The sequence below is a fragment of the Sciurus vulgaris genome, assembly GCF_902686455.1.
Source record: "Sciurus vulgaris genome assembly, chromosome: 7".
NCBI classification, from domain to species: Eukaryota; Metazoa; Chordata; class Mammalia; order Rodentia; family Sciuridae; genus Sciurus; species Sciurus vulgaris.
In genome coordinates, this window is record NC_136467.1 from 46,109,911 (window position 1) to 46,134,495 (window position 24,585).

The following is a 24,585-nucleotide window of genomic DNA, read 5'->3' on the forward strand; positions in this document are numbered from 1 at the left end:
CTTGCTGAGAATTTGGTTGTTCTAGCCTTTCTTAAGATTTAAATTTTTTAAACTTTTCGTACCAGCCTGTAAAGTCTTGAAAGTCACCTTTCTCCTTTTCTGACATCTGTTTTATAAAGAAAATGACTTTACTTAATGATAATTGAATTTTCTTCTTTATAGTCAATTTATAGATTTCCATTTCAGAAGGTTGTTTATTTACAACAACATCAATTAGCTGTTAAAATTATTCTCGGTTCACATGGAAATGGAGGTGACACAGAGCTTAAGTAAACAGACTGGTTATAAATCTTTGCACAGTCTCAGTTCCAACTACTTAGTCTTTTTAGCAAAAGAGGTTTCAAAGACAGAGGTTTCTTATAGCTATGAGATTGTTGCACACACACACACACTCAGTATAATATAAAATAATATGTATGTACAGTATTTCATATTCTAAAAAATGTACATTTGAAATCTCTTTGCATTTTCTTTAATCTGCTATTTAAAAGTTAAAAAAAGTGAAATTATTTATAATAATCATATAGACTACAATGATGGCTAACATTGGTATATATTCCTACTGCAGAAGGAAATTGGGTATACTGAGGCACCTGCCACGATGTGACTTTGTCTTTCCCTGCAGGACCTAATTGAAAGAAGGTGTTAGGGAAGACATAGCAGAGAGGCCTTTTCCTGTTGTTACAAGCAGCATTTGTCCCTTAAGAAACTTCAAAAGGAATACATGCTTGCTTGAGGAAGAAGACAGTCAGAGAAAAGCTGTTCAGTAATGAGCCAGGGAACAAAGGAAACCTGGTCTGAGAGAGAAAGGAGGAGGCTGTAAAAAGGGGAGGAGAGTCTACCAGAAACTCAGGAAGCTCTGCAAATCAAAGCCTACCTAGACTCATTTCACAAGGGAAACCCAAGGTAATTAGAAAGTGAATTTTTTTTAATTTGTAAAATGTTATTTTATTTTTTTAAATCCAAACAAGTAAGAATCTAAAACCATGTGATACAAATTAATAGAGCTTGATTATGGGTACAAAGGTATTCACATTTTTTTCTATTTTTGTAATTTTTTTAGATGTTTTAGACAATCTATAGAGGTGATTTTTATTAAAAAATTGAAAGTTTCTTTCACTTTATTCTCTCTTCACCCCAAGAATATGCTTCTCCTTCCAGTTATGGGACATTAACTACTTGTCTGAGAATCTGTAATTAGAACAGACTTTTATGTGATGATCTGAGGCTCTTACTACTTATAATTGTACTTCTAAAGGAAATTGCCAAAGTTCGGCCTATCGTTATACCATTTGTAATTAAGGAACTCCTTGAAATAGTCATGATGTCAGAAATATTCACATCATGAACTTAAGAGGTATCTTATGGAGTAGATAAAACACTCCCCTTGGTATCTGGAATTCTGGTTTCACAGATCCTTTTTGTTTATTGTCTCACTGCATAACCTAAAGCAAACCCTTTTATCACATTAAGACTCTCTTCATCGATTTAAAATCATGAAATATGAAACAAATGTCTTTTAAACATCCTTTTAAATCCAGTTTTCTAAAAACTGGATATGATATGCTGATTTTCAAGTTCATAAAATGTTATTAATTGAAGGATGGTGTGCTAGGAGAAATTCCCTTGCTTTAACTCAAAACTTCTTAGAACACTTTTGGCTGTGAACATTCTGATTCCTCTGGTGAGATGTAGAATTGTGTTTCTTGTACAACACCTAGGTAGTCCAAGTATGTAATTACCTGGGAATGAAAATGAAGGGAAGCTGGGCATCTGTTTGCAATGAAAAAAATCTGTGTTCTCTGGGAAAGCAAGTGACTGATTAATAGTGGTAAGAAGATTCTAAAAGGAGAAGCTTCAAGAAAAAATGATAAATGGCTATAGACAAGTCAGAAACATGTGCTGATTCTTCACTGTGGAGTGGCCAGTCTGAACTCATTTCTGACCCTAAATTTGAATGTAGATTGCATTCATGACAAATATATTCTCCCATTTTAAGGACAAACTCAAAGGGAATTCTAACTACTGTGGTGAAAATGAGAAATAAGGATTTTATACCCAGTGAAACTGACTTTCAAGTGTAAAGAACACAAGCATGAAATTAGAGAATATTCTCCTAGAAGCCCTTCCTGATGGCTCTACTAGAGAAAAAGCTTCAGACAACCAAAATACAGTACATGGTATGATTTCACCCTTATGGAATGTCCAAAATAGGCTCATCCAGGGAGATCGCATGTAGATGAGTAGTTGAGTGATTGTCTAGGACAAAGGGGTAGAAGGCCAGGTGGGGATGGCTATTAACGGACACGGAGCTTCTTTGCCGACCTGATAAAAATACTCTAAAACTGATTTTGGTGAATCAATTCAGTGTGACTACTAAAACCACTTAAATGCACACTTTAAATGGGCAAATTATATGGTAAAGGTATTAGAAAAAAACAAAGTTAGAAATTTTAATTGAAAATGTTAGTATGGACATGTATTTCACCTTAAAGTTGTGTAAATATGCTCACATATGCATATCCCCTGAAAAGACCTAGAAATGATGAAGAACCAGTAGCTACCAGCATCCCTGACATGCATGTTGTACTCTTGAATTCCCATTTCCCACTGACCAGGGCTTCTAGATAAATAACTAAAACTGAAAATGTACAAGATTAGTCAAAAGCATCTCAACAAATCAGAAAACGAAGACTATTAAAGTAATGTCAAAAGACTCAGGAGCTTACTTTTTGAGGCTTCCACTGGCCAAAGTTAAGAATTTTCAGTTTCATTAAAAATTAGAAATGTTAACAGATTAAAACTCATTAAGTATGTTTATTAAGTTCATAATCATATTAAAAAGCAAAAATAATTGATTATCTTTTAAGAATGACAGGAAAGCCATTTATTACCTTGAAAACTGGTGAATAAAGGAACGAGACGGGCATTTATCTGACCTTTCCTATGTGAACCATATCACTGATGTTAGATGAGTACCATCAAATAGTAGATGAGCCAAGTGTCTCTTGGTAAAATTATTCCTGTTTATAAATCAAAGTGAAATGATAAAAATAAAAATTCACACATTTTTACAACCCATGATGAATTAATAGATCCAGTCTATGATCATCAGCAGCTCTTAAGGAGGGAGGAGACTATATAAACGACCCCTGATGAGAGATCCCATCACCCGTAGTCTTGCCAAAGGGATCAGGTCTCTGCATCTAGCTTCCAGTTTGTCAGAAATACAGAGAGAATACTTCAAATGCCACTACTCATGCACAACCAAGAAAACAAAATGTGTTTCCAGCATTTCGAATGATCCAAGTGTGTCCAGATGAATTATGAAGAAAAAAACAAGGAGCCTGTGATTTAGAAGTGCATATGACTACATATATAGTTCCTGATGAGGCAGACTTGGCTAATAAAACCTTAAGGAAACATAATACAGTAAGTGCCAGAATGTGGTTACCTGTGAAGAGAGGGAAAGACGGGTGATGGGAAAGGGCACCATAGAGCTTCTGGAGTGGGTGACAAAGTCCTGCAGCTTGACAGGTGTACCAGGGTGTTGTCTTATGCTACACAGGCTATACATTCTGTGTGTTTGTGTTGGGGATGAGAGGATTTGTACTTGTTTTTGTAATTTAAGTGTATTTTTTACATAAATAACTTAGAGTATCCAGATATATGGGCAAGCTTAATGGAATCTATTTCACATCTTGAGATTTGTCAGATCTCTCCCTCCATCCCCCACTCACCACTAAAAAGAATATTCAATGTATTGAATTAGGTTGATGTGTATAAAATTATGTATAAGTCAGAGATTATATTTCGGGCCTAAAACAAGCCTAATTCAAATATAAAGTATATGAAAATATTCTACATGCCTTAAAGAGCAGCTGTAAACATTCATGTGCAGGTTTTTGTGTGGACATAAACTTTCAGCTCTTTTTGGTAAATACCAAAGGACACAATGGCTGTATTGTACACTAAGAGTGTGTTTAGTTTTGGAAGAAAGAAACTGCCAACTGTCTTCCAAAGTACTGTATCATTTTACATTCCCCCAGCAAAGAATGAGAATTTCCCCTGCTCCATATCTTCAACAGAATTTAGTATTGTCAGGGTTCTGGACTGTGGCCATTCTAACCAGTATATATGGGGATCTCATTGTTGTCTTAATGTTCATTTCCCTAATGACATGGAGAATCTTGTAATATGCTTATTTGCCATTTGTATATATTCTTTGGTGAGGTGTCTGTTAAGGTCTTATCCTATTTTTTAAATTGGGATTCTTGTTTTCTTCTTGCTGAGTGAGTTGATCACATAGAACTAGAGAGCAGAAGGAGGCCACCAGAGGCTAGGAAAAAGAAGGGGAGAACAGGGAGGAAGAGGGGTAGATGGTGGTACTAAAACACAGTCCGGGAGGGAGAATAGTTCTGAAGATACAAAACACCCTAGGACAATTATAGTTGACAGTGATTAACTATACATTTCAAAATAACTACTGGAGAAGAGTGACAATATTTGAGGAGATGGAAATGCTCACTATCCTGATTTGATCATTACACACTATATACTTGTATTGAATCACAACTCTAAACCCCTTAAGTAAGTATGGGTATTATATGTCAATTAAAATTAAATTTTAAAAGAATTCTTCATGTACTTTGTAAATGGTCTTTTAACAGATACATGTTTGCAAATATTTAGTTCCAGTCAGTGGGTCCTTCTCATTCTCTCGATGGTGCCTTTCACAGAGCAAACATTTTTAATTTTAATGAAGTTCAACTTATTTGCTCTTTGTTTCATGGACCATGCCTTGAATATGATATCTAAAAAGTCATCACTAAACCTGAGGTCATCTAATTCTCTCCTGTATTATCCTTAGGAAATTTTGTAGTATTGCATTTTACATTTAAATCTGTGATCTATTCTGTTAATTTTTATGCAGGATAAAAGTTCTATGTCTATATTTATTTATTTTTTTCATATGGATGTTCAGTTGGCCTAGCACCATTTGTTTAATAGACTGTCTTTTCTCTGTTGTATTCTCTTTGTTCCTTTATCAAAGATCAACTAGTAGTGTTTGTGTGGGTATGTGTCTGGTCACTCTATTCTATCCCATTAATCTATTCTTTCACCATATCACGCTGTCTTAATTATTGTATCTTTATAGTGAGTCTTGGAAGCATCTTTGCCTTGTTCCTGATCTTAGAGGGAGCATGTTATGATTTTTCAAATGTACTAAGTTATTCAACCAGCACAAGATCAATGTGTTATTTTTCTCTCAACTTTAGATTTTAATCAGTGATTGAAAAATGAAGTGTCACTGGTATGAAAAGGGTTTAGAAATACCTCAGGAAATTTTAAAAAATCTTTATTTATTTCAATTTTCCAAGTTTCCTGAGTGATTCAGATACCAAGAAATATTTACGTATATCCATTAGTTTACATTTCCTTCCCATTGCTTTCATTATTAAGAACTTAAATGAAAATAAATCCCAAATGTACCTTAAGAAATTTTTACACAAATCGTCACACTTTTAACATAGCATAGGCTATTGGTATAGCTTCCACTATTGAAAGAGTTTCGCTCTTCAAAAATATGTTAACTTTGACTCATTCTATGCAAGGGTTATTTTACCTGTGATCTATCACAAGTAGATAAAATAACTACTTTACATTGGATGGTTCTTTAAAAATGAAAACTATTGTGAGCTGATTTGCAACGTAGTCTTATGAAGAGGGGAAAAAAACTAATAAATGCTGTGCTGGGAACCAATAATTAGACTCTCAATGTGGTATAAAGTACTCACAGGAGGTTCATTCTTGGCCTCATAAATTCGACTGTATCTTTTCATTCTAATGCTATTAAGTGACTTAGAGACATTATTTAACAGTAAAATATGCTTCTAAACCACAGTGGCAAGCACATAAAGCATGAGATTATTCAGTGATGACGTACCATTTGTTCAGGAATTGGCTGTCCTGTCCTATTTGCTCTTAAACATAACAGCAAATGGAACTTGGTTGTTAAACTGCAGATTCAGCATCACGTGGCTTAATACCTCTTGTGCTATTTGCTAGACTTAAAGATTATTAACGATTGTTGCTTTGACCACTGAAGAAATAGCACAATATCTGTGGCATTGTACAAATATTTTGATTACAGTGTGGTTTCCAATTTGTTTATTTCTCCTTCTTTTTGGATTCCCTGAGTATACTGAGTTCAGTGGTTTTCAAACTATGGTTACATCAGAATCCTGGGAAGGGCTTGTTCAAACACAAATTTATAGTCTCTGTTCTCAGAGCTTCTGATCCTGTAGATCTGAATAGGGCCAAAAAATAAGCATTTCCTCCAAGTTCCCCGGTGATGCTGACTCTGCCTATCTGTTGGAAGACCACACCTTGAGAGCCACTGACCTAATACCATAAAACCTCTCCCCCCTCATTTAACAGGATTCCTGTTTTTAAAAAAGGGGCTAAGAAAATAGACATTAGAAGTTAGCTGTTGCCATTGTTCAGGAAGCCATTTCTAATTTACTAGGTCAAGAATTAAGTAAACCAGCCAGGCATGGTGGCGCATGCCTGTAACCCCAGTGACTGGGGAGACCGAGGTAGGAGGATCACAGGCTCAAAGCCAGACTCAGCAATTTAGTGAGGCCCTGTCTCAAAATAAAAAATAAAAAAGGCTGACGATATGTCTCAGTGGTGAGCACCCCTGTATTCAATTCCTAGTGCCCAAAACAAAAAACAAAAACAAAACAAACAAAAATAATTAAGGAAAACATTTATTATATTGGAGAATATAATAAAGTTCTTTTCCTGAGATTGGACAAATATCATAACTACTAAATGGGGTATTAAACTATTTTAGATTTCCTTTATATCAGAGAAAATTCCTATTAAATAAATCAAATAGAAGAGCCCTCTTAAAATCTCTGAAGAATATGTGACACAAATTTCTATCATTAATATATAATGCACAGTTTCTTTTTCCCAGGTTCTTAGTCACTTGTCAACAGCACTGGAGATTATACAGTGATGATGTGCCATGACTAAAATTAGGACTTGAGTAAGAGTATCCCACTTTTATTTTGTCTTATAGCATGAAATTTTCAGTATTTGTATTAATTTTTTAGCCAGTGCTTTGCTATTTGTTTAAGGTTAAAATAGCTTGCCTTCATTTCTTTCTATTGAAGCTGTCTATGGTTTTGAATAATCTAATGGATTCATTCCTTAGCTACCAAGAGTGATTCCTGTCAGAATGATAATCTTCAAGAAACTGACTAGTCACAGGAGAAAAGATGTACTTAGGATGCGTATAGATCATATTGGGGCGTGTGCTTTGCCAAAAGCTGAATTTAAAATCTACAGGAGCACCTTGATAACTTTCCCTTCAGCTTTGTATTGTTGCCTTTGTATGTATCTGCGACACCTTTGCCAACATTATTTGGTAAGACTTGTTGGTGGCAAGGATTTCTCTGATTACCTTGTACAGGATTCCCAACAGTATTGTATTGTCTTCCCTTTCTTTTCCGAATAAGCAATAGAAGCTATTTCTTGATCTTTTCCTGTGTATTGTGAACTAATACAAATACTCCTGTGGATGTTTTTCCACTGTCATGCTTCAAAAGCAAGTATTACTGTGAGTCACTGACCACAGCCATCTCCTGTATCATGTATTCCACATGCCTTGTGCAGCTTGGCATGTAGTCCATAGGCGCTAAATAAATATTTGTGGAATAAATGAATGGGCATTTTGTAAAGGTCAAAATTATAAAAGAGGTCCTTCATTTTTAAAGTTTATCATTTAGAAAGTTCTGTTGAAATATATACATGTGGTAGCTTTAAAAAAAACAAAGCAAAAAAAAAAAAAAAAACATTGTTAATGCAAGAGTGGCCACAGTGGACAAGATAAATTATGTGTCCTGTTAGTTATTATTTATATTTGTATTTTAAACAGGAAATGCCTCCCAAATTACTTCAATTTAATATTTTCAAAACTCTTGTAATAAAAATATTGAGTTATGTGATACTTTAATATTCTGATGATGATTGATATTAATTCAGGGCATTGTTTCACTGGATTATTTATGGTAATATTAGACTGTAACACTGACCTATTAAAAATATATGCAGTGTTGTCACAAAAGAGGATACATGAAAATATTTTAAGACCTTTTAATTTAAATGAAAAATATTTAAGATGCTTTCAGGCAAGTTAACATAATTCAGGGTCTACAGGGTCCAGACACATGATTTATTTACATTTTGCTTATGACTGCTAAGCATACATATATGGTGAATGAGCCAGCCAGTGAGTGAGTGAGCAAGTGAATGAGTAAAATGCCTTCTGACCAGCAGTTGCACTTTCAAACACAGAACCTAAGGAAATTGTAATGCTACAAATAAGTAAGTATTGAGATGTTCCTTCTCCAGCTGTTGCATCCTAGCCAAAATTGACCTGAGACCTGTTTTTGTACTATCAGAGCTAAGAAGGGTTTTTGCATTTTAAAGAATTATAAAAGAAAAATAAATACACAAACCTGAGCCAGAGTATGTGGCTAGCAAAGCCTATCACAGTTACCATCTGAGACTTTAAATATTTGCTGACTTTGATATAGAATGTTGTTTGTGAGGTACATTAATTTGGTGGAGGTTGATGTAAAATATTAAAAAGTAGTGTATGCATAATTATGCCATTTAAAAATGTGACCAATACCATTTAGAAGGATAGATGATTAAGATATTTACAAGTTGTGTGTGGATGGACAGGATTAATGGCATCCTATATTTTTGATCTACCTAATTTTGTACTTTTTTAATAATGAGAATGCATTCATTGTATAATAAGAAAAAATAAAAATTCAATTTTGATGTGGGGAAAAATAAAATCACTTCTGTATGTTAGTTGTAAGGTTCAAAGATATGGTGCTCTATTTTGTGGATGAGGAAACTCAGGCTAACAGAGGTTAATTTACTTGGCTGGCAGGACACAAATATAAGACAAAAATAGCATTGTTGCCATATATTCTGTCCAGCAGCATCATCATTTGAAAATTTAAAGAAGTTATCCATCAGCTGACATAAAATTATGAACTCTGTGCCCTAAGGCAACTTAGAGGTATCAGTTATAATATATGCTAAAGAAGAGTAATGCAAAAAACCAAAACCACCAGCCTGATGGAATTAGATACATATTAAGTAGGTTTGCATTTGCTTAGATAGATTGGAAAAGGAATTGCTTACATAATGCATAAAAATTTTTAAAATGATGTGCACATTGGTATTTACTTTAGAAATTCTCAAACTATTCTTGCTTAAAAAATAATTCATTGTTTTTCTCACCTATAGAGTTAATGGATCAATTCATACATGAGACACAGAAAGGCACATGTTCTGAAGCTCATACCCTTTGCTATAAAACTGACCCAAAAGAGAACATTCAACTAATCCCCATACCTTCATGCAGACAGCTGCTTATGCTGCAAATAAACAACACTGAGAAGTCTTTATTGTAATAAACTGATAGTTAATAACAGAAGGAATCAGTAGGACCATAGAAAGTAGACATAAAAAGCCTAATGGTTTGGGGTCTTTTTAGTGTATGGACAAAAAGCCTCATATCCTTCCGTTATTCCCAAGAGAACCACTATCTTAAGCAAAGAATGATGACAGTAACTATAACTGCTCTTTAAAAAGCACTTGTGCATTTATTTACAACCATTTTGTGATTTTGGAGAATGATTCCTTAGTCACATATTTAGAAACTGAGACACCAGGAGGTTTACATGAGTGTTCAGGATGGTGCATACCATTCAAATGGTGACAGGAAACTAGATCACCTGGTCCCAGCACTGTGTCTGCAGATGATGGTGATGCTGATTCAACATGTCAGGATCACTGTACTTCTCAGTAAATAAAAAAGAACAGATAGAAATGCTTTTAAAACTGATATAAATAAAAAGGTAAACTATAAGTGTTTTTGTGCTCTTCAGAGGTGGGATTCACTTAACTGGAAAAATTCTCCAACACAGAGTGCCTCGTAACTCAGAAGGGTTAGGGAGTCACAATGTACTTAAATAGAGGAAGCTATCATTTTTTCCTTAGTCTTATCTTTTTATTGATATTTTTAAGCCTGGATTTGATATATTTCATATGAATTCTGATGTCTACCTGCAAAAGCAATAGTAAATAGAACAGCCCCTATTTTAACACTATGATATTATATATTAACCTCTATGTACTGGATTCCACAGATTCTTTTAGAAATCATGGCTAGGATAAGTACACATTTTCATAATTCCCTGTTCCTTTACCAGGCATTATATTCTTTAAACAAAAATAAAATATTTTCCTTTTGATGAGAAATGTATGCTTAGAAACTATTTTGCCTACTTATATAATATTAAACATTAGTCATTATATACTGGGTATTTTTCTAAACATCATGTTGGTGATTTGCCCCATTTTGAAAATCTAAACTGAGATGGAATAAGCAGTTTGACAGCCCCTGTTTAGGCACTGCATAATGGCTTGGATTTTTATGCTGATTTTATTGTTCTTATTATACTTTAATATTATTTATAATTCTTGAGAAGGTGTTTTAGGAGTTATAAAGTAAAAAAACAGCACAGTGGTGGCACACGTCAGGATAAACTTAAGCTATGTGACCACAAGGTTTCTTCTTCCTTCTCTGTGCATTTTTAAATTCCATATTAAATGCATGTTCGAAAAACCTAACACTTAATTATACTGTTTCCTTTCTCCCTACCCACTCCTCATTTATTGCTAACACAAATATATACTTGCTTCTTTTTTTTTTTTTTTTTGTAGGTCTTCAGAGTTTCATTTTGTTTAATTTATTTTTATTGTACACAAATGGGATACATACTGTTTCTCTGTTTGTACATGAAATAAAGGCATACCATTTGTGTAGTCATACATTTACATAGGATAATAGTGTATGATTCATTCTGTTATTTTTTCCTTTCCTCCCACCCCTCCCACCCCTCTTTTCCCTCTATACAGTCCCTCCTTCCTCCATTCTTACCTCCCTCCAATCCCCCACTATATGTCATCGTCCGCTGATCAGCAAGATTATTTATCCTTTGGTTTTTTGAGATTGGCTTATCTCACTTAGCATGATAGTCTCCAGTATCATCCATTTGCTTGCAAATGCCATAATTTTATTATTCTTTATGGCTGAGTAATATATATATATATATGTTTCTTTATCCATTCATCAATTGAAGGTTGGTTTCACAATCTGGCTATTGTGAATTGAGCAGCTATGAACATTGATATGGCTGCATCTCTGTAGTATGCTGATTTTAAGTCTTTTGGGTATAGGCCAACGAGTGGGATAGCTGGGTCAAATGGTGGTTCCATTCCAAGTTTTCTGAGGAATCCCCACACTGCTTTCCAGAGTGGCTGCACTAATTTGCAGCCCCACCAGCGATGTATGATTATACCTTTTTCCCCACATCCTCGCCAACACCTGTTGTGGCTTGTATTCTTGATAATTACCATTCTAATTGGGGTGAGATGGAATCTTAGGGTGGTTTTGATTTGCATTTCTCTTATTACTAGAGATGTTGAACATTTTTTCATATATCTGTTGATTGCTTGTAGATCTTCTTCTGTGAAGTGTCTGTTCATTTCCTTAGCCCATTTGTTGATTGGATTATTTGTATTCTTGGTGTAGAGTTTTTTGAGTTCTTTATAGATTCTGGGAATTAGTGCTCTATCTGAAGTATAAGTGGCAAAGATTTTCTCTCACTCTGTAGGCTGTCTCTTCACATTGCTGATAGTTTCCTTTGCTGAGAGAAAGCTTTTTAGTTTGAATCTATACCAGTTTTTGATTCTTGCTTATATGTCTTGTGCTATGGGAGTCCTGTTGAGGAAGTCTGATGCTAAATCCACATGTTGAAGATTTGGACCTACTTTTTCTTCTATAAGATGAAGGGTCTCTGGTCTGATTCCAAGGTCCCTGTTCCATTGTGAGTTGATTTTTGTACAGGGTGAGAGATAGGCGTTTAATTTCATTCTCCTGCATATGGATTTCCAGTTTTCCCAGCACCATTTGTTGATGAGGCTATCTTTTCTCCATTGCATATTTTTGGCATCTTTAACTAGTATGAGAAAATGGTATTTATTTGGGTTTGTGTCCATGTCCTCTATTCTGTACCATTGATCTACCTGTCTATTTTGGTACCAATACCATGCTGTTTTTGTTACTTATGCTGTGTAGTATAGTTGAAATTCTGGTATTGTGATACCCCCTGCTTCACTCTGCCTGCTAAGGATTGCTTTAGCTATTCTGGGTTTCTTATTCTTCCAGAAAAATTTCATGATTGCTTGCTCTATTTCTGTAAGGTACATCATTGGGATTTTAATTGGAATTGCATTGAATCTGTATAGCACTTTTGGTAGTATGGCCCTTTTGACAATATTAATTCTGCCTATCCAAGAACATGGGAGATCTTTCCATCTTCTAAGGTTTACTTTAATTTCTTTCTTTAGTGTTCTGTAGTTCTGATTATAGAGGTCTTTCACCTCTTTTGTGAGATTGATTCCCAAGTATTTTATTTTTTTCAAAGCTATCGTGAATGAGGTAGTTTTCCTAACTTCTCTTTCTGAAGATTCATCACTTAGGTATAAAAATGCATTGGATTTATGAGCTTTGATCTTATATCCTGCTACTTTACTGAATTCACTTATGAGTTCTAAAAGTTTTCTGGTGGAATTTCTGGGTTCCTCTAAATATATAATCATGTCATCAGCAAATAGGGATAGTTTGAATTCTTCTTTTCCTATTTGTGTCCCTTTAATTTCTTTGGTCTGTCTAATTGCTCTGGCTAGAGTTTCAAGGACAGTGTTGAAGAGAAGTGGTGAAAGAGGGCATCCCTGCCTTGTTCCAGATTTTAGGGGGAATGCTTTCAATTTTTCACCATTTAGAAGATATTGGCCATGGGCTTAGTGTAGATGGCCTTTATAATGTTAAGGAATGTTTCCACTACCCCAATTTTTTTCTAGTGTTTTGAGCATTAAGGGATGCTGTATTTTATCGAATGCTTTTTCTGCATCTATTGAAATAATCATGTGATTCTTAACTTTAAGTCTGTTGATATGGTGAATGACATTTATTGATTTTCAGATGTTGAACCAACCTTGCATCCCTGGGATAAAACCCACTTGATCGTGGTGCACTATCTTTTTAATATATTTTTGGATGTGATTTGCTAAGATTTTGTTGAGAATTTTTGGATCAGTGTTCATTAAGGATATTGGTCTGAAATTTTCTTTCCTCGAAGTGTCTCTGTCTGGTTTATGTATCAGGGTGATATTGGCTTCATAGAATGAGTTTGGGAGGGTTCCCTCCTTCTATTCATGGAATACTTTGAGAATTATTGGAATGAGCTCTTCTTTAAAGGTGTTGTAGAATTCAGCTGAGAACCCATCTGGTCCCAAACTTTTCTTTGTTGGTAGGCTTTTGATGACTTCTTCTATTTCATTACTTGAAATGGATCTATTTAAATTGTGTATGTCCTTCTGGTTCAGTTTAGGTAATTCATATGTCTCTAGAAACCTGTTGATGTCTTTGAGATTTTCTATTTTGTTGGAGTAGGGATTTTCAAAATAGCTCCTAATTATGTTCTATATTTCACTCGTGTCTGTTGTGATATTTCCTTGTTCATTCTAAATTTTAGTAATTTGAGTTTTCTCTCTCCTTCTCTTTGTTAGTGTGGCTAAGGATTTACCAGTTTTGTTTATTTTTTCAAAGAACCAACTCTTTATTTTGTCAATTTTTTTCAATTTTTTCTTTTGTTTCAATTTCATTGATTTCTGCTCTGATTTTAAGTATTTTCTGTCTTCTACCACTTTTGTTGTTGCTCTGTTCTTTTTTTCTAGGGCTTCGAACTGTAGTGTTAGGTCGTTTATTTGTTGATTTTTTCTTCTTTTATTGAATGAGCTCCATGAAATAAATTTTCCTCTAAGTACTGCTTTCATACTGTCCCAGAGATTTTGATATGATGTGTCTTTGTTCTGGATTACGTCTAAGAAATTTTTTATTTCCGTCCTGATATCTTCTGTTATCCATTCATCATACAATAGTATATTATTTAATGTCCAGGTGTTGGAGTAGTTTGTTTTTTTTTTTTCCTGTCATTTTTTTCTAATTTCAATCCATTATGATATGATAAAATACAAGGTAGTATCTCTATCTTCTTGTATTTGCTAACATTAGCTTTTTGGCCTAAAATATGGTCTGTTTTAGAGAAGGATCCATGTGCTGCTGAGAAGAAAGTGTATTCACTCTTTGTTGGATGGTATATTCTAAAAATGTACATTAAGTCTAAATTATTGATTGTGTTATTGAGATCTATGGTTTCTTTGTTCAATTTTTATTTGGAGGATCTCTCCAGTGGTGAGAGAGGTGTGTTAAAATCATCTAGTATTATTGTGTTGTGGTCTATTTGATTTCTGAAATTGAGAAGAATTTGTTTGACATACATGGATGAGCCAATGTTTGGGGCATGGATATTTATGATTGTTATGTCTTGCTGATTTATGCTTCCCTTAAGCAGTATGAAATGTCCTTCTTTATCCCTTCTAACTACCTTTGGCTTGAAGTCCACATTATTTGATATGAGGATGGATACTCTGGCTTTTTTGCTGAGTCCATGTGCATGGTATGTTTTTTCCCATCCTTTCACCTTTAGTCTGTGGGTATCTCTTCCTATGAGGTGAGTCTTTTGTTGGCAGCATATCGTTGGATCTTTCTTTTTAATCCAATCTGCCAGTCTGTGTCTTTTGATTGATGAGTTCAGGCCATTAACATTCAGCATTATTATTGAGATATGTTTTGTACTCCCGATCATTTGGCTCATTTTTGTTTTTTGACATGACTTGGTTTCTCCTTTATTTGGCTATTCCTTTAGGATAATTCCTCCCTTTGCTGATTTATATCGTTGTTTTTCCTCTCTTCCTCATGGAATGTTTTGCTGAGAATGTTCTGTAATGCCGGGTTTCTTTTTGTAAATTCTTTCAGCTTTTGTTTATCATGAAGGATTTTATTTCATCGTTAAATCTGAAGGTAAGTTTTGCTGAATATAAGATTACTGGTTGGCATCTGTTTTCTTTCAGGGCTTGAAAAATGTTGTTCCAGGCCCTTCTAGCTTTTAGGGTCTGGATTGAAAAATCTGCTGATATCCGTGTTGGTTTCCCCCTGAATGTAATTTGATTCTTTTCTCTCGCAACCTTTAAAATTCTGTCTTTATTTTGCATGTTAGGTATTTTCATTATAATGTGCCTTGGTGTGGGTCTGTTGTAATTTTGTGTATTTGGAGTCCTATAAGTCTCTTGTACTTGATTTTCCATTTCATTATTCAGATTTGGGAAATTTTCTGGTGTTATTTCATTGAACAGATTATTCATTCCTTTGGTTTGTTTCTCTAAGCCTTACTCAATCCCAATAATTCTTAAATTTGGCCTTTTCATGATATCCCATAATTCTTGTAGATTCTGTTCATGATTTCTTACCATCTCTGTTTGGTCAACTTTGTTTTCAAGATTAAATATTTTTTCTTTAATATCTGAGGTTCTGTCTCCCAGGTGTTCTATCCTATTGGTTATACTTTCTATGGAGTTTTTAATTTTTTTTTCAATATCTCCAACTCTTTATTGAAATGATCTTTTGCTTCCTGTATTTGCTCTTTCAACTGTCGATTGGTGCGATCATTCAATGCCTGCATTTGCTCTTTCATCTCATCATTTGCTTCTCTGATCATTTTAATTATGTACATTCTGAACTCCCTTTCTGACATTTCTTCTGCTGTGCTGTCATTGGATTTTATTGATGTAACATCTAGATTTGTTTGGGACATTTTCTTCCCTTGTTTTCTCATATTGGTCAGGTATCAGTAGAACACTGAGATATTGCAGATTTCCTCTCTTGGCTTATAGTGTCCCTGTAGATTTCCAATAACTCACCTCCTAGCCTTCAGTAGCCTGAAGTCTTGGAGGAACTTGATAATGCAGTGCTCCACAAGGAAGCTGCCCCTCTAGGGGTGGTGGCCTTCAGGTGGGGTATATTCCCTGCTAGTGGGCAGAGGCGCCTCCACTTGTTGACTGATGGTCAGCCAAAGGGGAACTAGACTGAGGGCTGAGGCAAGGCTTGTTTGGGCCTGTGTTTCTTGTTCTACTGCCCTTGTGGGAAAGCCTCGCCTGGCAGGGAAAACTCATCTGGTGGGGACATCTCACTGGTGAGCTCCCCTCCTAGAAGTTCCCCTCAATCCAGAACTACCACCTGGGCTAGGCAGCCCTCCTCTGCAACGTTCCCATGGACCGGACCTACTTCCTGGGCCTGGGAGCCTCGCCCTGCTCCGAAGTACATCATTGGTGGCCCGCAGTTCTGGAACCTTCACTCTGTCCCTAAGTTTCTCTCTGTGCAGCTCCTCCTCTGAGAGGCTGCCTAGGGTCCTGGGATGGTGCTCCGCGCCTAATTGTCTGACTGTGCAGTCCCTCCTCTGAGCAGCCTGCTGGGGTCCCGGGGCAGTCGCTCCCTGCCACAGTGTCTCGCTGCCCAAATGGGCAGCTGGCCTTCTCAGAGGAGGAGCCGCCTAAAATCCTTGGCTTTCGCTCTGCGCCCAAGCATCTTGCTGAGCGGCCCTTCTCTACAATGCTCCCAGTTGTCCTAGTTCACCACCTGGGAGTGGGGGACGTGTCTCGTTGGGCAACTCTATTTCACAAAGTTCCCTGCTGTTCCAGGACTACCGCCCCATCCAGCGTGCCTCCCCAATGGGAGAGACTCACCCAGCAGCTTTGAGTTGGTTGGTTTTTTTGTTTAACTTAATCTTTCTGTTTCTTGCCATTTTCTAGACATTATTAATCTAGCTCTCTGCCTGCTACGTATCATGAAAAGCTCTATGTGCCTCCTTCTCCCCTTTGCTTTATCTCCTGTCCTCCAGGTTAACATGAAGTATGTGCATAGATGTGTGCCTCCTCTCCTCAGATAAGCACATACCTGCCCCCATGTGAGGGGCACCTCTTCAGTCTTAGCTCTCTTCCAAGGCCCAATGCAATCTCTCCTTTTATTTGTATTGTCATTTTTAACTACACGTTTCATGTTTATATAGTTTTATATGACTGATTTGGCTTTCTGATTGTAAACCCCCTTTTCTCCTGTATCTCTCTTATAGCCCTTACTACACTGGTAAACATGTAGTAAGTGCTTACTAGTTCTCAAAAGCATATCCTATGGAGCAGAAAAGTAACTCAGGAAGTGTCTTATCTATAGTCCTCATATTACAAAAGAGGAAAGTCAGAACAGTGAAATGACTTGTCTTCATTAGGGCAGGACCATGAACTAGCAAATGCTGAACTAGTCAATGTCTTTTACCAGGCAACCTTGACTACAGTCTATGCTGAGGGAAAACACAGTACCCGGTCTAGGAGGAAGTGACAGTGATCGCTGCCCAAATGGGTAGTGGTGATGTGTCTTCCTTACAGAATAACCTGAAATTCTCCTGAGTATTTCTCCCCATTTTTGAACTTTCTCTCATACCTGTAATAAAATTCTCCCCACTTGGGTGCAAGGGAATGAAACCACAGTCCTTTCTGTGGAAAAATTCAATATCAGGATGCATTTTTTTCATTTATTTATCAGCATATATTCATTTTGACAGTGAGATCATATAAAAGCAAACTTCTTTTAAAGTTTCACCAAGTGGTAAGTTTTGCATGAGAATAAATTCTTTAAAAAGTAGATAGATCTAAAATGCCTACTTGCTAGAACATACTACATTTAGATTTTTAAATTATATTGCACAGTTTCTTCCTTCATTAAGCTTTGTGCTTTTGTACTTTAAGAAAGTTAAGTTTAAGGAACATTCATTGATTCTACTTTTTTGTGACCCATAGTTATGGCAAGTGATTTTGAATAAACAATTTAGAGAGTTTGGTGCTTTAATTTTTCAGGAAAATAAGCAATACTCTTTCCATCTACTTGCTTGAGGGCTAATTGAATTGTATAGAATTACAGGGAAGAAAAATAAAACAATTTACAAAAGCAGTCATCTAATTAAATGTTAATTTTTAAATGAAGTTCATAATGCAATTTAGCAAATAGAACAAATTATCCTTTTAATTACAAAAACTTCAGTTTTAGATATCAATTAGAAATTAAAAGAAAAAATGGGAAAATCAGAAAAAGTCAATGAAAGAAAGATGGGGGCACACACACATATAGAAATGACCCACAAGGGAGAGTTAGTCTGGATCAAAGAACTTCGTGAATCAGAGATGGCAGGAAGCTTTTGCTATTCACTTGACTGTACCTGTCCGTGAACCATTAAACATTTATCTAGGAGAATAGAGTCTGAACTTTAGTTTCTTTATCTGTATACCAGGATTATGGAACTAGATGACTTTTGATACCCCATTTATGCTTCTATTGCATTAATTGTTTTTACATTATCTTTATTCTGGTATTTAAACCTTTCAAAGTTCCCCCCTAAATTTAAAGCCAAAGAAGCTTAATATGTATTAGTTGATTGACTGAATTTAGCCCTCAGTGAATGATATTTCATATATTTTAGTTATTTTCAGCCAAAGATATTTATCACATCTGTGACATCTTGTGCTGAAAGCTTTATGTATAAAAATTAGTAATAGTAAACTCTGCTTATATTAATGGGGATTTAGTGTTTGGTCTTTTAACAGTGAAATTTTCAACATGAGCATTTGAAAAACGGCTCTGGTATTGATTGTGCATTTCAAACTGGAGCATGTCTGAACTGAAAATGTCTCTTTTCATAGCCATCTGTTCTATTCATTTCTTCTTTCTTTACTCTTTACTCTGGCATGTATATTATTCTTGTACAGTGTTCTTCAGGGAACTGTAAACTAGAAGGACAAAGAAAGCCATACATCTTATTTACAGCCTTGTCCAATCCTATCTGTAAGGGTAAAGTAAGAAGATAAATGTTTCTATTTGACAGATTTTAAATGTTGAAGTTTTTAAAATATTAGACAAAAACAGCAGTAAGATTGTGATGATGGTACTTAAATGTAATGAAAAGACACAATGTTGATGTGGTTATTTTGAAATTCCTAACTTTTGGCCATAAAAGTTACTATTTAAAGCTATTTGTTAGTTCATCTTTGAAAGATTATTTTAGAAGCTATTTCATCATATTTAACCATCCTTCTTTCAGCAAATTATATTAGTTTTGACTTTTGCTATCAGTGTAATCAGAATCTCTCTATAATGCAAAATATTCTTGGAGATTCTTGTTGGATCATAAGATATCTGTCCATCTCATACTGATTACTAATTGTACAAAAGTCCCATTTTCTTTTAATAGTCCTTTGTTAAAAAGAAAGAAAATGTCTTCTGTTATAAGCAGGGATCACATTCTATGAACTGTCATTTTTCATCTTGCCCTCCTAACATAAAATCCTCTCCACCAAATGAAGGTTACCAACGAACTTTGAAGACCAAAATTGACTATGAATTGGGTGTAAATTAATATTTAACTTTTTAAAAATATTATTAATTGTGCTTTTTCCCCCCAGATACACTTTAGTTAGTATTGTGACTCCTGTGTGCTAGTTTTTCCAGTGATAAATTGAAAGTAGAAATGACCAGTCCTGCTTTCTCATTGTACTAGGGAAACTCAGAACCAGAAAAGTTAAGCTTCCACCAAGCTTTACATAGAAGCAGAAGTAGATTCAGACCTGAGATCAAGGTCCTTAGTTCAGTCCCTCTGTCTTCTCCATCATGCCCAGCCCCCTTAGAAGGAACACTGAAGTGCCGTTTAGTGTGCTTTTTATAATAATTTGCTTTTCGGCACATCATCCAAGGTGTGCTAGTTAAAACTTAATTGCCCTTTAGAATGATTTGTGACTTGCCTCCTTCATTCTTTTAACGTTAATTCTACAAGTAAGTTTTATCACACACACATCATTTTAGGTAGAAAGACATTCTCTTTTGGAATCCAGATTGCTCCTCCAGCTAACCTCTCTTCAAATCTCAGGAGGAGATAACAAATCAAACATTGAGAATTGAAACCGATAGAGATTCATCTATGATTTTACTTAAAGCATCAATGGAATAATTAAATTTGTACCCAAAATTATTTTGTAATTGTCCCCTAATGATGCCCAATGTTGAGACTCCAGAATTCTTGAAATAATTATTTGCAGACAACAGCAGCTAGTGGAACAGGATGGAGCACTTTGCAAACACTATAAGACCAATGGTTTCTCAGAACGCTGCCCCAAGCATATTAATCAATCTTCGATGGATTCATTCATTTGTTAAATGAACATTTATGGAGTACCAGATACTGTTGTACTGAATACTGGGTACATTTATAGCAATGAACAAGGCAAAGTCTATGTTCTCATCTTTCTAATAGCAAGTCATCAGACAGTAAAACAAGTAAGCAAATAAGATAATTAAGATGTGATAAATAATGAGACAGAAGTGAACAGGTTGATACGATAAGAAATAAATGAGGATGCCAACTTCATGAGTTTAAGGAAAAGGTCTCTTTTAAAACAAACCTTAAAGATAAGAATGAGCCAGGCATGCAAAGAGCCATATGGCCAGAGGAAACAGCTCCTGAGATGAAAAAGGGCCACAGTGCCCTATCTGCTCATTGAGAATACAAGTGTCTTCCTAACTACCACTCGGGAACACTGTGGTGGTACCAGATTTAAATTTTAATCTTGGTTGGCTATGTATGCATAATAGTCAGTAAGGGAGAAATTGAGGTCTTTTTCTGTACTTCTAGAAAGAAAAGAAAATTATCAGGAGACACAAGAGAATAACACATGAAAACATTTAGAGGTCAGCATTTGAAGTTTACAAACCCTGCATTGTGATGCCAACTGTTGATGTGAGACCCAGTGTTGACCCGGTGTTGAAAATTGACCTGACCCTTGATGAATGGACAAATTTGGACTGACCAAAAGAAGGCAGGCAAGGGTGTTTCAAAACAAGAGGATTGTGTAAATAAAGATGATAAGGTGGGCTGCATTGGAATGAATGCTTGAGACCAGGAAGTCTCAAGAGCACTCTCCGAGGGAACAGAAAGTTCATAGGAATTGTTGAAAGATCAGTAGAGCAGTTTTGACAACAAAGGGAATTATTGCAGTTTCTTGAACAAGAAGTAGTATGTTAAAAAGGAGAAAGTTGGCACTATTAGATAAAAATTAAAACTAGAGAGAGAATCATAAGAGGCTAGATAGAAGAAGCTTCTTTTCTTTTCATCTCTTTCATTGTTATCTGGTGATGAGAACATGGCCTTATGCTGATCTCAGAGAATAAGCTGTATACAAGACATAGAGGAATTGATGATGATACTTGGTTACTGAAAGGCAATAAATCAAATGTCAGTGCCAGCTCTTGAGTTGAGCTCAAATGTCAGTGCTCAGCTCAGAGTTGAGTCCAAGGAACTGAACAAACAATACAGTGATGGAATTGGGGACATTTGTGCAGGATATTAAATGATTCTTTCTGTTGGACATGTTAAATTTCAAAAGACAAATAAAACACCCATTTTGTGATTTGTGCACATGCAGAACTAGAGGGAAAATGGAAAGTGGAATCTGGAATGTTTTGGTGATGAAACTGGGGGCTTAGCTTTAGGGAATGAATACTTACCCGGAAGGTTAAGAGTAGGTGGTGGGGCGGGGTGAATGGGTATTAACAGAGACGGAAAGACAGATAATATGAGTAGGTACAATGCATCAACACACCAAAACAGCAGTCGTATAAAGCCAATAGAGGAAGGCATTTCTGGCAGTAAATAGAGAAAGTTTTTGAGGAAATACCATTATCATTATCACCATAAAAATGAGAAATAACCTTTTGGAATAATTTCTAGATGTCCTAAGTTCTTTAAATATAATATTTATTTCTTTCCACAACCTTTAAAAAGAAAATGCTATCATTAGCTCCATTTTGTAGATGAGGAAGCTTAGGCCCAGAGAGATTAAACGATTTGCCCAAGATTACTCAGTTTGAAGAAGTGGAGCTGAGATTCAAACACAGGCATTGTGCCTTCAAACCTTGAGTCCTTAACTCTCATGCCATATGGTTATACCCAAAATGGTGTTTTAATTACAGAGTTTAACTTCTATCTTATGTAAGTGTCTTGAAAAGGAGTTAATTAGTAGTTTAAAAAGTTGGGTGGAAACCAGAAAGTCAACAGATGGCTGGACGGTGATTGGATGAATCCTTACAACAGAAGACACCCTGAAATTCTCAAAGGCGAGGCAGAGAAAGGGAAGGAAGAATGTACCCTTTGATCTATTTTTTCTTTCTTCTCTCCTCCCATAACACTGTTAGTTGTTGATAAAGGAAACTGTCCACTTTGATAAGAGCAGCAATACTAATTTGTGAGGAAAATGACACCTCTACTTTTATTTAGCACTTCCTATATATTATAAATGTGTGTCTTTATTTGTGCACAAGGAATGGCAGTTTATCTACATTGATTGTCAACCAAAGTTTTAGACTAAAACTTAATTGTTTCCTAACTTTCATTACAAAATGAGAGTTAGATTTCCAAAATGTAAGGTCTAGATAGTAACCTCAATGTTGGTCCCTTAGTCAGGAAATTCAAGTGCTGGGCCTTCTCTGTGAGGAGGCTCAGGTCTTAAAGCAGGATCTGTAGACAGTAACTCTTCCCTCTGGAGCAGACACACATGCCTGATTTTTTTTTTTTTTTTTTCAGTTGTAAATGGACACAGTACTTTATTTATTTATTTGTTTGTTTGTTTGTTTATTTATTTATTTAATGTAGTGCTGAGGATTGAACCCAGTGCCTCGCACGTGCTAGGCAAGTGCTCTACCACTGAGCTACAACGGAAGTCCCCACATGCCTGCCTTGACAACCACTTTAATCATTGCTTCCTCACTGCCTGGAGAATGCCTTTTCATCCATTCTCCATGCCCTTCAGGGCTCCTCCCATCTTTCTCATTTCTCCCGTGCCTGAAGAGGAGGCAGAAAAAAATAAATTCCCAGTCTACTAGGCTCACTAAGGAGCGCACCTGCCTGGTGACACAGCTATCACAGGGAGAGCTGTGGTGGTCCTTCCTTCAGTGAATGAAGTAATGCTTTTTCTTTGAACTTCAAAGTGTGAATGGCTACGATCTGATCATTTTGCATAAAGCAAAATACTGTCCAATCGAATTGGCAGCTCGAAACTTTTGGTATTCTCCCACTTAAACAGAATAAAATTCTTGTGACTCTCCATGATTTTGGCCCATGCTATAGATTAGGCCCACCCTTATTTGCTAGTATTCCCGTTTGGTCAGGCCAGCTATGCTCTTCCTTGTTATATTCTGCAGGCTTCTGCTTTCCTTTCTCTGTGCTTAGACTGATTCCACAGGGAGGATCTCTCTTCCTACTCCTCTCTCCAGTCTTTAGTAGTATTGGCCCCAGTTCAATGCTGCCTACTCTTCTCATCTAATGTTATCTCTACAACACAGCCTTGCTGAATTCATCTAAACAAGAAAAGATTTCATCTCCAACTCTCATTTTATCTGTTCTAGATATTTATGTGCATATATTATCTTCCCTACTACACTTAGAATCTGTATCTAATTTAACTTTGTATTTTCCATGTCACCTACTCTTAACAGAAAGTTAAAGCTGCAAGCTCTAAGAGACATATACTTACTAGTGATAGTATGTCAGTTTTAAAACTTCTCCTTTCTCTATGCCCTAGTAAATAACTATACTGAAGTGGGTATAGGAACAGATCTCCTGGCTCTCAGATGAGAACTTACTCTCCAACAATGGTGCTTCTTCCTCTGATATGCACACTTAAATATGCTTTAGAAATTCTGATCCAGGAGCCTCAGACCATAAAAATGACTGGGACTGGAGCCTACGCTTCAGTTGTGTTAAGACCTCCATATGATTCTAATATGCAACCAAAACTAGGAATAAGAACCCCACAGCATAAAAGTCCCTGGATCATTTTTTGTTTACTAGGTAATTTTATTAATTTTAGAAACTTCTTTTTATCAGATAAGGAATGCTTGAAGTAGAAAAGTGCTAAGCCTAATAGATCATTTTGTTTTGCTTGCAACAGTAGCTTACTTAACTGTTTAACTTTTCAGATTTTTCGAAAGAAAGCAGTGGAACTTGGGGTAAAATTGCTACCTGCATTTCATACTCCCTCTGGAATACCTTGGGCATTGCTGAATATGAAAAGGTAAAACTTCATTTTCAACAACATATTTGAAGGGGAAATGGTTGAGATTGTGGACTAAAAGTAACCACTAGATGGATTATTACTTGTGTGATCATACTGACAAACCAACCCCCAACCAGGATCTATCCTTGTGTTGGAAATTATAAACTTTTCAGTGATCTATAACTTCATATGGATCCACCATGTATAGCACAGCCCCAGCAGGATCATGCAAATCAGACATGATCTGAGGTTTTCACTATTACATGGAAACATCACATCTGTGATACTGTCTCTCTCCATAAATACCAATAGCATCCCACTGTCTTTTAAGTCATCATGAAAGTGTTTCACTTCAGAGAAAGCAAATTTCTAAGAGCA

At 35.8% G+C, this 24,585-nt stretch overlaps 1 protein-coding gene across 3 annotated transcripts in view; it reads left to right on the forward strand.

Moving 5' to 3' along the window:
* Positions 1 to 24,585, forward strand: part of MAN1A1 (mannosidase alpha class 1A member 1) — a 162,733-nt gene that overhangs the window by 68,301 nt on the left and 69,847 nt on the right. For all 3 annotated transcript variants that reach the window (XM_079148053.1, XM_079148054.1, XM_079148055.1), the window contains exon 6: positions 24,131 to 24,225. In XM_079148053.1, coding sequence (XP_079004179.1) covers positions 24,131 to 24,225 — 95 coding nt within the window. The remainder of the gene's footprint in view (positions 1 to 24,130; positions 24,226 to 24,585) is intronic.